At 33.0% G+C, this 16,784-nt stretch overlaps 1 protein-coding gene across 1 annotated transcript; it reads left to right on the plus strand.

Moving 5' to 3' along the window:
• The first annotated feature begins 652 nt into the window (after positions 1–652).
• On the plus strand, positions 653–14,955 carry LOC110999958 (acetyl-coenzyme A synthetase). The gene is made up of 9 exons (XM_022269256.2): positions 653–1,046; positions 6,313–6,508; positions 6,664–6,900; positions 7,502–7,617; positions 7,944–8,136; positions 10,403–10,536; positions 11,080–11,269; positions 11,722–11,911; positions 12,147–14,955. The coding sequence occupies exons 1-9, from the start codon at positions 745–747 to the stop codon at positions 12,581–12,583; spliced, it is 1,995 nt and encodes a 664-aa protein (XP_022124948.2). The 5' UTR covers positions 653–744; the 3' UTR covers positions 12,584–14,955.
• The last annotated feature ends 1,829 nt before the right edge of the window (positions 14,956–16,784 follow it).

Raw genomic sequence — 16,784 nt, forward strand, 5'->3', positions numbered from 1 at the left:
AACTTCTGAACTGATATTATCAAAATGTCTATTATTTTCTATTACTTGTGATGTAGATAATAGACATGTGTATAAGGGTTGAACGAACGAACGTTAATTCTACAAAAGTATTATATACTATAGTTATATAAATTTTTGCCAATTTACATTTGAAAAGAAATATCGAAGATAGCGATTTCAAATTATTTATTAATGTCGCTTAAGTAGGCATGCAGTGTTATATTGAAAGATTTTGAGTTTTTCAGTATATAGGTATAATAAATACAGTTCCACTGATTGAGAGATCTTGTAAAGAAGACATGTGGGTAATTTTAGAATATTTTTCGAAATGCCATGCCAAACTTGTAAATTTTATTTTTTCCGGAAATCGAACTCGCCATACCTTAATAACCTACACTTAATATTTATTAATCGCAATCCTAATAATTGTACCAGTTCAATTATTAAATTACCATGTTGTACGTAATTAGCTATCAAGTACACCAAGCCAACAATTAAGAAACTCCTGATTATTTTGGCGATACGTGTTCAAGGCCTGCCATGATCAGTTCACAGCAGAATTCGCAGTGGGTACTAAACGCGCACGCGCGTCTCATGCATGCGTCATTCTATACGTAATCGGTTTCGTTAGGAGTCTCTGTAGCCTGACTTTGCTGTTCATTCAGTATCAGTAGACAGTAACCGATTGAACGCCATCAAAACCAGACGCATTTAACTGAGCGCGATTATAAGACTCCTGTCGCTATGTCGCGCGTTTTTCAACCTTCGGCTCACGTAGTCGGGAAGTCGAGATTGCCATCGTTTGATAAATACAAAGAGATGTACAAAAAGGCACTCGACAATCCGGAGGAGTTTTGGTCGGAAATAGCCAAGGAATTTTATTGGCAGACGCCGTATCAGCCAGGAAAATTCGTCTCCTATAATTTTGATATAACGAAGGGTGAAATTTTTGTGAAATGGATGGAAGGGGCCGTCACAAATATTTGCGTAAACCTCCTCGACAGGAATATAGAAAAGGGGCACGGAGACAAGATCGCGTATTATTGGTGAGTCCAGTTTACTTCTAATTTTCAATTAGGAATCGTCAAGGAATCAATAGACAGCTGTGCGAATGAGGCACTGAGACGGCGCGCGAATTATTGATTTTCCCTATGTCAAGCTATTTATTTCCTGTTCTTAACAAATCTTATTTATTGTTTAACCATATGGGCTATATAAAAATATTTCATTGCGAATTATTTCATTTTCTTTGCGCATTATTATTATTTTTGAGCTTTATCATTTCGGCTTTTGATCTAAAAATTATTTATTAAAACTTAACTTTTATTGTGTTGTATATGACGTAATATGTTATTATATATACATGGCTGATTTTATTAAATCTTTATATTGCTCCCAACTTTCTAAAATTCAAATAGATAATTGATATTTACTCAATTTCTGTTAGGTAATAAAATAGGTCAATTTATAGAAAAATTGTGAAAACTGTAATGCGCCGCCGCAGTTTCGATTCCATCTTGTAATCTTACATGCCTCTATCCAAAAATGTCTTTATTTAGTAAGTTAATAAAATAGGAATTAATATAAATTATTACAGTGGAATGACACAATGTATCTTAGATCTCACGTTGGAATAACATTTTGTGTTACCCGTGATTTTAATATAAAACAATTAATATTTATTCAGTTCATTTGACCCCTGATCTATGTAGAGCTAAATGTTTCAAACCGCGACGTGTAAAACGCGTGCCCATTCATACATTCGTATCATTTTGTGCGTCTGAGTATAATTGTGAAAGTTTCATACTTTCACTGCACTTAATTTCTATTTTAATAGATAATTAAAAAAAACATTTAAGTTACGTAATTTTAAGTAACTTAGAAAATATACGCGTAATTCAGTCAAAATTTTAAGTAAAGCGAAACCTCGACTTATGTAAGGGTGCAGCACTGGAACGATGCCAGATTCATAATTATCTTAAACTTAAGAATCTTCAAGATATTTCTAACAACCTTTCACTATTTAATTGGAACAAAAAAATATTAGCTTAATTCACTCGACTAATATGACATTTGGGTAAAGATCCAAATAGAAATTTCAAATCTAACCTTCACACGGAAGTCATACTTAGTATCGGCTTAATTTAATTGTTTCCTGATTTTCTACATACAAAAAAATTGGCAAATAAAAAGAGTGGCGGAGAGTTTATTGCCAGTTCTTCTCGTCCGTTCTACGCCCTTGATTTAAGAACTGGCAGTAAATGTAAAACTAAAAACATTTAATATGTATGTGTTTATTGATATTTTGTGCGTAAATAATTTATGACATAAATGAATAAATTATTTTGAATTTGAATCTACCCTTGCAGTAACTTAATACTAAAGCTTAAATGTATTATATTGTAATATATTTAATTAATAATATCACATCTCGAAACCGCTTTTCCGAACCCCGAGCACCGAAGCGGAATTACAAACACACACTCAGCAGAAATATGAAGATATTGATAATGCGATCCTGGTGATGGAATAATTCTGTGTCGCAATTCATCAAGTTTCAAGTTGTCAAATGTACTGTAAGAAACTAAAGATAAGTGTTTGTTCCCGTTGTTACAATGTTTTAACGAACAATATTAACCATTATTATTAGTGGAAGGTAGTTAAAGAATGTTTTTTTGGCGTTAAAGAATTTTCAGAGTCAAGAGTGACAAGGACACTATTCAAAAGCAGTTCGACTTTTGTGATTAGATTAATCTAAGAAGATTATCTTAGTACACTTTACTTACAACTTTGTATAGGTACCTATTTATGTTCTGTATTTGTTTCAAAATACCTCCTTCAAATACTACGAATCGCTTATCTGTGAGACAGTTACCAATTAATCCCTAACGTAAGCAAAAAAGCGTATCGCTTGCTGGTTGTTCAATGTGTGGATCTAGCATTCTATTGAAAAATAACAATAGAGTCTAGCTCGAAATGTATCATGTTTTAACAATAGCGTAGTATTCAAATGGTGAATTATGTCTGAGTTTAATCGTTTATCCTATTCGGCATCTTACAATCCCGCTTAAAGTGAACTCGTCCTTCTGTTGACTTTCTTGTTAACAATTGAAGACGTGAGTTATATTTATAATAATATATATTTATATAAAAATGAATCCCAATTTCCCTTGGTCACGGCATCACGCGTGAACGACTGGAACGATTTGGCTAATTCTTTTTTTGTTGTCGTATTTACTGTCATGTCATTAACACAATTCCGCGGAATATTTGAAAATTTAAGAATACTTAACGACCATATAATGAATCCTGACTTTTTTTCGATAGCAATTTTTTTCAGTGTTTAGCTTTTACAATTCAGACTTTTTTGATGAAACCTTATGGCGTTTGATAAACATAAGATTGACAGAATGCGTGCTGCAAACATCATCAAAAATGTTTATTGTTTAAAACAAATGCTTCATTCGGCGTTATTATATAATACATTTCAAAAAATTTTAGTCGCTAATTGTTTGTGGCTTTAATCTTGAAAATATGTTTTACATGGCCAGTTATAATTACGTCGCCTGGTCCCGTGTCGGAATACCAACAAAACTATTTATATGCGCTCCAGAAAAAACAAACAAAGAATGTTGTATGTCAAAAAGCATTAGAATAATAAACACTTTTCGTTTCTGAAATATTTTTTTAGTTAATAACTAATACCAATACGAAATCAATATTAATAGTTAAGACAGGATAAAGTCTGTCGGGTCCGCAGTATAATTTTAAATGTATATTAAAATATAAGTTTTATTTTAATTACGTAGTAGGTAATAATAATAATTAACAGTTAATAAATATAAAACTAAACAAATTAAAATTAAAAAGTTTGGTCCCCGTGGCAGTGTGCATTCAACGCTCAAAGCATTTCCTAACTGTATTACGATATTTCTTCGTTGAACGAGGAAAACACCAGCTCTGGGGTCAATATGACTATCTACGAATTACTTAAATCTTTAAAAAATCTAAACGCGTCTAATTATTTATAATAGTATAATTAGACTCGTGATATAATTAACCGTTTAATTCGAACAGAACGAATTCCATTACCTTCCTAACGCTATATTTTCATAAGAAAAAATATTATTAAACTACCATTAGAGGTAATCGAATAGATTAATTGTTCGCCTGGTAACAATTACTGTACCCGATTATAGAACAAACTACTAAAAATAAATGTATTGACTGTGTTAATAACAAGAAATTTTCAGTTTTATTTCATCTGAATCGGACATGCTCGTAAATTTTATAGACAAGCTAAATCGGCTGGTCATTGCCAACCTCTTTCAATGTTACCTTGGAAAGTACAATATAATAATGTGAGATAACGACAATGAATAGAAGGAAACTTAATTAAGGTTATTTAAACATTCTAAAAAATAATCAAATGTTATATGCATTAACACGGAATGTAGGTAATGAGTTATTTAACAATCTTACTCTAGAGATTTTAAGCGTGTTTGTAGAAATTTGAGGGTATCAAAGCGACTGGTAATAATCCAAATTCGAATATCATACTCGTACGCCTGGCGCAATTATTTTGTTTATGTCAAACGACGTAATTATTATAGTTAAATACTATAAAAATCTATAAACCGGACGCAAAAATAAACAGGCAAAACACATGAACAATTCTCGCTTTTTGTTCCGAGTTAGATATAATCTCGAAACTATATAGTTAGAGTTACTTCGTTTGGAGGTAGAACTAAAAAAATTTTTAACCAACATAAATATAATTTTAAATACTTTTACCGAATACCTGCCAACTGGAAATTGACTATTAACATCACTATAACGATGAAATAACGAGATATGAACCGAACAGGAATATTCATATTCGCCTAATAGATATATATTTATGCCATGCAAAATCGGACTTAAAAGTTAATTCAAGCCTTCTACTTTCGCCTCAGAAAGATTATTATCGACCGGTGAAAATATACACATAGAAAAGAAAAATGTCATTAATTTATTCAATTAAATTATTAATATCTTTGTATTATTAATCTTAAATTATTCGTATACGGCCAATAGTAGGCTTAATATTCTTAAAGAAACAACTTTACCAAGTCATCATGAGATATAAAATGTATGTTTCATAACAACGTTTATTAGTTATCGTAAGTCGTAACAATCAAATACTACTAATACTTTATATGTTAAGAAAATTGTTTGATAATTATATTTTAGAGTTCTTTTTTTATACGTTTAATTTGACACGACTAATTAGTTAAAACATTATAAAGACTAAACTACACACTTTAGTTTTAAAATTGTCTTAATAATATATCATAAATAGGTACGGATAACTTCCATAAAATCATGGCTAATTCGGTTAATAATAAAAAAAATTAACAATGCGTGACAAAAATTTTAAGCGTAGTTTAGTAGTTTGACTTATGGCCACCCTGGCTTAAAGGTCGACTGTATTAACCATATTGACAATTCATACGCAAATTACGCTGTGTACAGAAAAATATTTGTATTTCAATACACATAAGTGCGATATCGCGTGTTAAAATGATGTTCGACAAGGATGAATAAAACGTCTTAATATATTATTTACTTTGTACAATCTATTTACCACAACGTGTTCTCTTCACAAAAGAATGATCTACACAAAGTTTCCCCCTTTATTTAGGTTTATTGTGTCTTAGGGAATAAACCAAGTTTCATCAAAATTGGTTTACGAGATAGCACGCTTTTCCATTTTTTACTTTTAACATAGACAGGTCAATAATGCATTAATAGTTACATATACATTTATATGTATTTGAATTCTGTTAAATTATTTAAAATTACTTAGTAGTGGATATAAAAAAAAACACACTCAATATTAGGTTTATAGATTAGCGTTTCGTTGGTACTAACAAATAATGAGAATCGTTAATGTGTCGAAGCCTATTTCCGCGTGTCGTTTATTGATTTCAACTACGTCGCAAAAACAAATATAGTCAAACGTATGACAAGCCATTTCCATACATATGATCCTAGATAACGGGTCACATTTTCCTTTCTTTTAATGTATTGCTTATTTGTAGCGCATTACAGATTTTCAATGCTGGCGGTGGTATGATTCGTACGCTGTAGCTATCTTCTGTCTTTCGTCATGTCACCTTGCTGCAAGTAACAATGATACTAAACATAAATCAAACTTAATAGCATTGCGGACTTGCATTAAGTTACAACAATCTCCACCACATTCGCGCTTATGTCATAACATAGATATGTATTGGACTTTGTAAAACTTATTTCAGTTTTTCATTATAGGGAAGGAAATCATCCGGATGACTACAGTCGCATAACATATAGGAAGCTGAAAGATCTCGTATGTCAGTTCGCAAATGGCTTGCGATCTCGTGGCGTAGGGAAGGGAGACCGAGTTTCCATCTATATGCCGATGATATTGGAGACGGTTGTCTGTATGCTTGCCTGTGCTAGGATTGGAGCCATCCACTCCGTTGTAGTACGTATACCTACTCAAAATTCTGACGTAGCTGTGTATACATTACAAAACAATATTAAAATTACTTTTACCATCAACAACCGCAAAAGCTCTGTCAAATAATTCATTGTATTTATAATCAAAGTGAACGGGGATTAAACTGCTTTAGTTTGTAGTTTGCAGGTTTTTCATCGGATTCATTAGCTGAACGGATGTCGGACTGCAAGGCTAAAGTGCTGGTGACGTCAGACGGAGCATGGAGGGGTGAAAAGCTGCTGATATTAAAAAAAACCTGCGACGAGGCTTTAGAAAAGGCAAAAACAAAACACGATCATACAGTGGAAACGTGTATCGTTGTGTCGCACCTCGCAAAAGCGTCCCCTTGCGGCAAGTTAGGAGATATCAAATCTTTGGTAAGACATCAATGTTTACGGATCTTCTGAAGCATTTACGAAGTGTTAACTTAAAGATTTTAGTTAATATTTAACATAATAGATAAATTTATTTAGGGAGATTTCCTAGATGTACTTTATACTAGATTTTTTTCTTAGAATACGCACAATTCTATACAGTGTATATAAAGTCTACAACGGAAATCAAAGCTGTATTCCAAGATAAAAAATTTATACTAAGTACTTGATGATTATTTTAAATTAACTCTAAAACCGAGTGTACAAGAAAAACTGAAGGGGTTTTGAATCGAATTTTTCCGGGTATTTAAAATTGGATTTAGTAGGATTATCTCTGTTATGCATCGCACCTGCGATACTAAGTAAGTTCCAATATCGATACGGGTGTTTATATTTCGATTTTGTTCCCTTCCCGTAGCCTTGTAGTGTATCGTAGTCCACAACCCTGCAATCGCAATAGTAATCGCTATTGGAAGTTATAGATTAGAATAAGATGCGTCTACCCTTTTGAAGCTCCAGTATGTTTCTAGAACGTAGTTTAACCCTTCCGTTAGTATCTTTAGCTTCGTATTTCGGTAGGAGTTCAGATTTTTACTCATTTCAGTACGACTGGAACGATGATATTGACGTGTGGTGGCATGAACTTATTGAGGATCAATCTAATGATTGTAAACCCGAATGGATGGATGCAGAAGATCCCCTTTTCATGTTATATACAAGGTAACATTTGTAATGTTAAAGAAATTAATTAGTTAATGTTTTATCTAATAACAAACAAAATATATTTTTTAAAAATTCTACGATATATTCATTTTTATAATAATTATATGTTAATAAGCAGTAGATAAGTTTACTACTACCCATAAAAAGTTAAGAAATTATCAACCGACCTTTGCAGTTTGTACCCAGCAGAATTTCATAACCTTGACAATACAGCCATAATACTCTTAAAACACGATATTACCTTGACACTAGAAGTAGATTTTTTACGCCGCCATTATAGGTGTATAATGAATAGTATAAATACCCATTATTGCCGCTTCCAGTGGCTCAACGGGCAAGCCAAAAGGAGTACTGCATACAACAGCAGGCTACTTGCTATACGCGGCTACAACATTTAGATACGTCTTCGACTACCAGGAGAATGACATCTACTGGTGTACAGCTGATGTGGGCTGGATCACCGGACACACTTACGTTGTGTATGCGCCCCTGGCCAATTGTGCCACGTCGGTTATGGTAAGTAATAGGCGGTTACATTTATGTTTCGTCTGTTTATCTGGTCCTCTCGAACGAGTGATTGCAAGTACAAATCGTGAAGTCTTATAAAACTGTTGCATAGAATGGAACAATGAAAGACTAAGCGCGAACTATAACTTCCGTATAGTAAAATCCATAGTCTTTATGATATACAAGAGCCATACTTAGGGCTACGATTGGCTAAACAATAGGGTGGCAGGGCTGGCAAATTGCCACGGGCACTCCATCCCTGTCCTAGAGATATTATGTTCTATGGATGAATGTGAAGTCTCCAATACGTCTAAAGGAGGAGGCCTTTTGGCCAATAGTGTGACATACAACGCTTAATTTAGTACTCTGAAAATCTGTAAATTTCATAAAATTAAACAGGTCCCAGATGGTATATATAGCTACGCCAATGGCTACGACACTGACTACATTAAACCCCAAAAATGCCTAATAATAATTTAAAGATCGTAATAAATACAGTATTTTTATTACTGACATATATTGCTTGTGATAAAAGTGTGACCTTACTTTTAAAATCAATACGACAACCCATCAAGGTGTAAAATTTTAGGTTGTTTCAAATGTATCTTTGCAGTTTAGGAATCGTTATCTCACGTGCGATATCTCTCAAGTTCAACGAGACTCGTTGAAATTGTGTCAAGAGAGCATCTCACATCTGCATTTCTTATCACACTCTAACATACTTGTACTGTATTACTGAACATTTCCTGCAACTTAAATAAATTAACGAATTTGCATGTGAAAGAAAATGTCCATGCAGTCACGGAGTAATACGGTCCAAATTCGTTTCGTACGAAAAAATTACCTACTTGTTCATTAACCGGTCCTATAGATGACCTAATAAAACAAGTAATTGTAGAAGAGATTTTTTTTATATACCTTCCGCCCCCGCTTCTAAACTTAATATACAGAAATTAGATTGGCGTAAACTTTTTTTCCGTATGTCAAACGCCTGAATCTAACCCTAACTGTACGATAACGATAAATTCCTAATTCCTCTTCTTCCTAATGATCATTTTAACACTTAAAGGTCAAGTCCAATTGGATCGATACCCGTTTATTAATAAAATAACCGTAGTTGCTAAATGATGAATAATGTTAGAATAAAGTAGTTTAACACGAAATAATTTTATCAAATTAAATATATTTATCACAGGCTCAACAAAAAAATTACAAATAATTTATTTTTAAAATAATTTAAACTTTCAAATACAAGATTTCAAAATCAAACCGCTCTCGCTTTATTAAGAAGTACTTCATCATTTTAGTATTGATACTTATTAATTATAATTAATTGGTATCATTATTATTATTATTTTTTAGTTTGTAATTGTATATTAATATAATTTAATGTATAATGTGTAAAGTTATATATTAAGGAAATATAATCTATGTTCAAATTATATTCGATAAACATTGAAATGTTACCAAGTATTAAAACGGAAGCACCAAGTAGATCCAATTGGAAGAAAGAGGAATGGATGATCCATTCAAAGATAATCTCAATTCTAAAAAGTGTAACAAAGTCACAACAGATATTTAATCATTTCTAATCAGAAACAGCCACGCGTATTCTCACGAACAATGCTGACACACTATCTAGGTCCAAGTCTCAATAACATAAATAATAAGTGAGTTTTAAGCTTATCACCACTGTAACCGATACAATAGATAATTAATTTTAAAGTTTATTTTTTTTTAATGCTCCATTGCGACATTAAAAAAGACACCGTTATAATTATTATGATTATACATACTTGTAGGAAAAGAGGTCGCAAAAATCTTCAATCAAAATACGCTGCGAGCAAAAGCTAATATTTTAAATATTTTCTCGTATCTATTTTACACTTTATCACGTATATATCGACGAATCTGTGATAAAATATTTGATTTCATCATAAATATTACTCTTACGTAAATGCGTTACATATCTTCGAAATCCGAAGTTGATTTCTTAATCATTATTTTGCATTACATTCACTTTGTGAAAATAGCGGTATATGTCAGTTGAGCTGGCAAAACAATTTCCCATAGGAGATCAAGAACCTTAAAAAATATTTAAATTGTTTTATTTATAATAATTATGAGTCTCTGGCCAATCGTTTTTATTTCGCAACCCACGAAAAAGCTAAAAAGATTCTCATCATGATAAATGTTTTATATCATGATGGGAAATATGATTTTAAATGAACACACAAAGACGTACGCATCGATCTAATTAATACTCCATCTTCAGTTTGAAGGTTCGCCATTTTATCCGGACAACGATCGCTATTGGGAAGTGGTCCAAAAGTACAAAGTAACCCAAATGTACACTGCACCAACAGCCATCAGATCCCTGATGAAATTCGGAGTGGAAAACGTCACAAAGTAAGTTTTCCTTTTTTCTCTCTTTACTACTTTTTCTCTTTTATATTTGACTAAACAAATACTAGTATTTTGTTTTACTTAGATATATATAATTAAAGCTCACAATTGGTCACTTACGCGGAATTATTTTTCCTATATAATTTAATTTGTGAACTGGGTTACGATGGAAGTCCCAGATTCCCTATATTTGGCAAGGCTGGTGTAGAGTAGCATATTTCGCTGGCACACCCATGGCTCAGTGGTTATTTATCGTATATACTGGAGGTTCCGATTTTATGTAAACCTATATTTTGCTTGGTTGACCGTTTCGAGTTTGTTGTGTCTACCTGCATTTTTGTTACTGTATTTGTTTTGTGAATTTTTGTATAGGTACCTTCTGTGCGTTCTAGTAATAATTATTTAGTCTTCTAATGTTTTTCTCAGTAAGCGAATTTTTTAATTCATATGAGAAATAAAGTTATTCTAACCGTATGTGTACCAATAATTAATTAATCTCGAACTCATTAAATATTAGGTTATTACCACTGCATTCGATCATTTTAGACATGACCTGAAATCTCTACGAGTATTGGGCAGCGTGGGTGAACCAATAAATCCCGAGGCATGGCACTGGTATTACAACCTGGTGGGCAGTGGACGCTGCTCAATCGTGGATACCTTCTGGCAGACCGAAACTGGCGGCCACGTGCTGACAAGTCTGCCTGGAGCGACACCTATGAAGCCTGGAGCTGCTGTATGTATACACTGATATCAGAATATTCGGACATTATTAAATATTATTAGTAAAGCAAACCAGCGAGATTTTGTAGTTAAGCATGTTTGAGTCTTAAGTTGTATTTATTATTAGCGGGAGACGACAATTTAATTGATAAATTTAATAGAATTGGTATCTATGATCATCATCAATAACATCATCAGTATTTATAGATATATATAATGTTTAGAGTATTTTTATCTCCTGTACAGTGGAAGTATATAAAGATATTTATATACATACCCAAAAATCGATGATGCGTGTTCGGCACAGAGGTTAATTCAGAATTGAGGGGTCTATGGCTTGCAACGACCTTTGTTTTTTTTATTATTGTAAATACTTTCATACCAGAATAGTATTAATAATGGGTACCTAATTGATAACCAAAAACTTATTGTAAATCTGTGTTTTATGAATTTATCATTCCAAAGGGATTTCCATTCTTCGGTGTTGCCCCAACAATTCTGGATGACAACGGAAAAGTTATAGAAGGACCTGGGGAAGGGTACTTGGTATTTTCCCGACCTTGGCCGAGCATTATGAGAACTCTTTTCGGAAACCATGACCGCTATCAGAGTGTCTACTTTTCCAAATTCCCGGGATATTACTGCACTGGAGATGGTATGTGTTCTATAGACCTTAGACTTCTTAAAAGTTTACAAACATACTTTAAGAAATAAATAAATAGCACTATTATTATTAGCAACGTATAATTATAAAAATACTAGTAAAGACTTTCTCTCATTTTATGTAACTGTGTATGATTAAATTACTACGATTATGTTAATTTAACATTGTTTATTTTTGTTTTCTTACTTAAACCTAAAATATTATACAAAAACCACTGTAATTTCAGGCGCACGGCGTGACGAAGACGGTTTTCTTTGGGTAACAGGACGTATTGATGACATGCTCAATGTTTCTGGACATCTCATGTCCACAGCAGAAGTGGAGAGTGTCCTTACCGAAGATTCCCGTGTCTCAGAAGCAGCTGTCGTATCCAGGCCACACCCTCAAAAGGGCGAAGCACTGCATTGCTTCGTAATCCTCAACGCCGGAGTCCACCCTGACCCATCAATCGTAGCCGCCCTTAAAAAGCACGTTCGTGCGAGAATCGGCGCTTTTGCAGCACCAGATGCAATACAGTTTGCCCCAGGTCTCCCAAAAACAAGGTCCGGGAAGATCATGAGACGCATTTTGAGGAAGATTGCGGTTGGCGATACAGATATTGGGGATACATCGACCCTCGCCGATCCATCCGTTGTAGATCAACTCTTTGCGAGTAAACCCTAAACATTTGTTTCTTAAATTGCCGATTACAGCCAACCGCTGCTTCTTTAACGTGAAAGAATTTTAAACCGCAATTTAATTTCAAACTTTGTTGCTGTCACTTACAGAAATGCGCAGGTAATCATTAAGGCTTAGGCAGTATTGCTAACCTGATTTAGCGTCATTGATATAGGCTGTATCAGCGTTGAGAATGAGAATAGAAAGAGAAAGTTACTCTAAAGATTTACCTGCTTTTGTGCAAGAGAGTATGAATAGTCACTGGCTGTAAGTGGTTTACTAGCAATTTCGAAGGTTCGATTTCTGTTATATGAAAGAGTAGGTAACAATTTTTAAAACGGACGGTTTAAGATCTTAATAGGTAGCTTTGGTTTCGTCAAAGACAAAATGCATTTCTTCGCATTTTTTATGCATTTTCAACACGGTCCGGAACCTTTTACGTGTTGTTTATATATATAACTTTATTTCTAACAGTCCCATTGAGAACAAATTTAGCAATTGGGAGCGTAAACTTACCATTGCATAAGTCGCCTATTTAGATCCTGCTGTTAGGTATTTTAATATTATTATAAATGTTATAGAATCTGGCTAAGATTCTACTTTTAATATATATTTATATTACTTGGAAACACATTCCATAATTCAAATCTGGTGTTTAAAGTGTTTTAATAAAACACGTGCAACCAAAAACTAGTACTGTTGTAACATAGTTTTAAGTAAAATAATGTGGAAATAATGATTTAATTTGTTAGTCGTTTCGTGTGATATTCAATGGTTTAGCACAAGCAAATGTTTATTTTAATAAATGTTATTATTTTCGTGTTATTATAAAATTATAAATGAAAATGTCAACAATACTTTTACATTATACTTTTATATAACGAAATTATTAATTATAATTATGTAACTTGCTTAGGTCAAGCTTAGCCCATCAGCAGAGCAATCTGGGCCTACATACCGATTTCCTTGACGTAGCAAAACCCTGGATTTAACATTAATATTCACACGGTCTAGCCACATTTTATGGATAAGAGTCCAACAAACATTTTTTACTTTATTGACACTTGAGTAGAATATGTAGAAGTAGAACACTGTGTAAATTTATTTCCCTGCCTTGGTTTATCTATATAACTCAATCAGTCTGTAAAGAAGTGTTCACGATAAAAGAAAATCCATTTAAAACTTTAGTATTAATGTGTTGTGACAGCACTTCTTTAACATGTCGATGCACAATATAGGTGTCTATATAAAATTAAATTAGATTGTCCTATAGTTAGACAGTATATAACTCTGTTTGGAACTGAATATTTTAAACAATTAATATTTCGATGCTATACCTAATTTCTATGGGGGTAGAGTGACTAATTCAAATCTTATACAGTAATTTTAAAAATTGGATACGTCGCGTGTATATGAGAGAGATTAAATTTTTTTATTGTTTTCACGCACATTATAATTTATAAAAAACACAAAGCTAGCTACGTGGAGTCAACTGAATTAAATGCTTTTAATTATTATGTTGTATTATTAAGGGCAATTTTAGTTTACAATTACCCACATAACTCCTTTTTAAATTATAATCTATGATTAAAGATACTGTGACGAATAGGCATTGAGGAATAAATTCCGAAATTTCAGTTATAAATATACTGAATGTTTTTTAAGGGATTTGTTTTTATATTCTCAAATTGGTTAAGGTTTTATTTTCTTGATACTTATTAATATATGCACAAACTAAACAATAAAAATGAATACATGGTCGTATTACGTTAGTTACATTTATTATTGCTGAAAATTGTTATTTGCCGAAAAATGGGTTGAGTTAGAAGTTCTTTTACAAATAATAATCTTAAATGTTATCTAGTAGACTATAAGTGTTAGTGGTATACGTCGCTTAATCTGGAAAGTTTTTATAAAGAATAGTGATTAAAATAATCTCACTTTAGAGTTGTTGGCAGCACTGTTGACTGTAGCATAAATTTTGTTTATAGTAAAAAAATCCGATCGTATTCTATAAAAATATGTGTGGAATTATTAAGTGTGTGTGCAATTGCAAGATCTATACCAATGTTACATGTAGAAAGACATTTTGAAACTTGAATATGTAGTTAAATTTAACCGAAATATAAAACGGAGGCTTTTCAAACTTTTGCTAAAGAGTGGTGCTATCTATCCATTCTCTTCGATATATTAAGAGTGAAAAATTATGAAATGGGTATACTCATTTAACCGCACTATTGTCTATATAAAGGCTGAATTTTCAAACGATGGTTCTTCTCCTAACTTAAAGAAATTCCGATTGAAAAAACAGCCAAATTAGTAACTTTAATGTGATCGTGTAACGGACATATCATTAAAGGTGATATTATTAAATACAATTGTTATTATTTTTATTTTGATATCCTTACTTATATATTCTATTGGTCAACATTTATATCTTAAATCTCATCTCTTAAAAGTAATTTTCTTTTTGACATTCAGACATCAAAGAATAATATAGAAAACTAAACCGCTTTCATACTATGTTAAACGCTTAAAGACCAATATTTTTATGAAACCTATAATTTTCGGTAACAAATCAGTGACGACATTAGCCATTTATGCCCGAACCCAATAATTAATCTAGAATATCTGATTGTTTTCAATCTAAGATCAGACCGTGGCAGTCAATCGAATTCCTATCTGCATCGCAATAACCAAACCCTACGAAGACAATCCATTTTTGGCGACGGATAGAATGCAATCACTTCGCTCTTTACACTCATATTTGATAATCAATATAAACCAAATAAAGTAAATAAAATCGTACAAATAATATAAAAATATATATGTCTATATTTAAAACATATCAAATAGCTTTTTAATTATTTTAAACACTTTAAGTTAAAATCTTAAGATAGGATATTGGCACAGTTGAACTGTCATTTTCATACAATGGTCTATTCACATACACCAATAAGACCTACAATGGATAGCTTGTATCGACAGATGGCTATTACAATCCGTCGATTGGTTATTGGCACACTTTTATCAATATTTGGATTAACATGTCCATCTCAGATGGTCATAAATGGATTGAGATAGGTTTGGGCGTTAGACATCTAGACGAGCCGATTAAGTTGAAGGAAGAAATAAATGATCCATCCTACCCAATTATTTGGTTAAGTTTCATATTGATGAATATTCATCTAAAAATTATGCTGTAGTTTAAAGCTTTAATATTAAAGAGTTGACTCTCTAAACGATAAATGGTTTACGCATATGAGCAAGTGAGAAAGCTTATTGACGCTCATGACCTTTTTGCAAGATTGTCGTAGATGCTATGGAGTCGTTTTACTACCATCAAATACCACTTTGTTACTCCCGCCAGACGGTGGGCACAAATAAAAAACGATTTTAAAGTGAGTACTTGCTTCTGTACTTTTATGGAGCTACATCACACTGATTTATAACTATCTGTGACCTTAGTTTGTGGGATTGTGGGATTTTTGTCCAAGTTAAAGTCAACTAACGTATTAACGCCATCTATTGACAAGTAGCGTGTGGACAATAAACATCGATATGGCTAATAAGTGCCCAGGGCCGCTCCAGGCCCGCCACAACGACCACCCCGCCCTTGAGCGGGGCGCGAAACTGATACCCCCCGCAAGCCCACGGGCGTAACGGGGCTCCCGGCGCCACCCACGGGTGCAGCGCGGAAGACAGCAATATTGGCTAATAAGTGTGAAGTAAAGCAAGTTTTTTAACAACACAATAGATGGCATGAAAAGTGAACATTTGCGGGGTCGTATCACAAGCATTGCGTAACAGTGGATATTGACCCAAAGAAATGGATGTGTACTAAATGTAGGGGACAAAATAGAAAAGTGTCTGATCAGCCAAAAAGTCAGCACACGCCGAAATCCCACTAAATAGTCAAGATGATATAAGACTGCTAAGGGATGAATTATCTCAATTTCGCAATAGAATAGCCAGAACTTCTACATATATAAATCTGTTCAAGGTAAGGTTGTCTGTAGTGGACGAGAGAGTTAGATACTCTGCTAGAAGAGCAAGGGGTAGAAATGCCGGTTCAAAGTTCTAACATAGAAGAAATTATATTAAAAATCCTTACTACATTAGAAGGAAAAATTATTTCGAGACAAGCCAATAGTTTTTCTCCAGAGATAAATAATAATAGCAACCTTGATATTTCAAAACAAAGTCG

Source organism: Pieris rapae, chromosome Z (genome assembly GCF_905147795.1).
Source record: "Pieris rapae chromosome Z, ilPieRapa1.1, whole genome shotgun sequence".
NCBI classification, from domain to species: domain Eukaryota; kingdom Metazoa; phylum Arthropoda; class Insecta; order Lepidoptera; family Pieridae; genus Pieris; species Pieris rapae.

Bases quoted from the DNA above. Each gene is read 5' to 3' on its own strand.
- LOC110999958 (XM_022269256.2), top strand. From the start codon at position 745: ATGTCGCGCGTTTTTCAACCTTCGGCTCACGTAGTCGGGAAGTCGAGA. The intron at 6,901-7,501 runs GTAAGACATCAA...TACTCATTTCAG, and splicing joins TAGGAGATATCAAATCTTTG to TACGACTGGAACGATGATAT. The intron at 8,137-10,402 runs GTAAGTAATAGG...CTCCATCTTCAG, and splicing joins ATTGTGCCACGTCGGTTATG to TTTGAAGGTTCGCCATTTTA.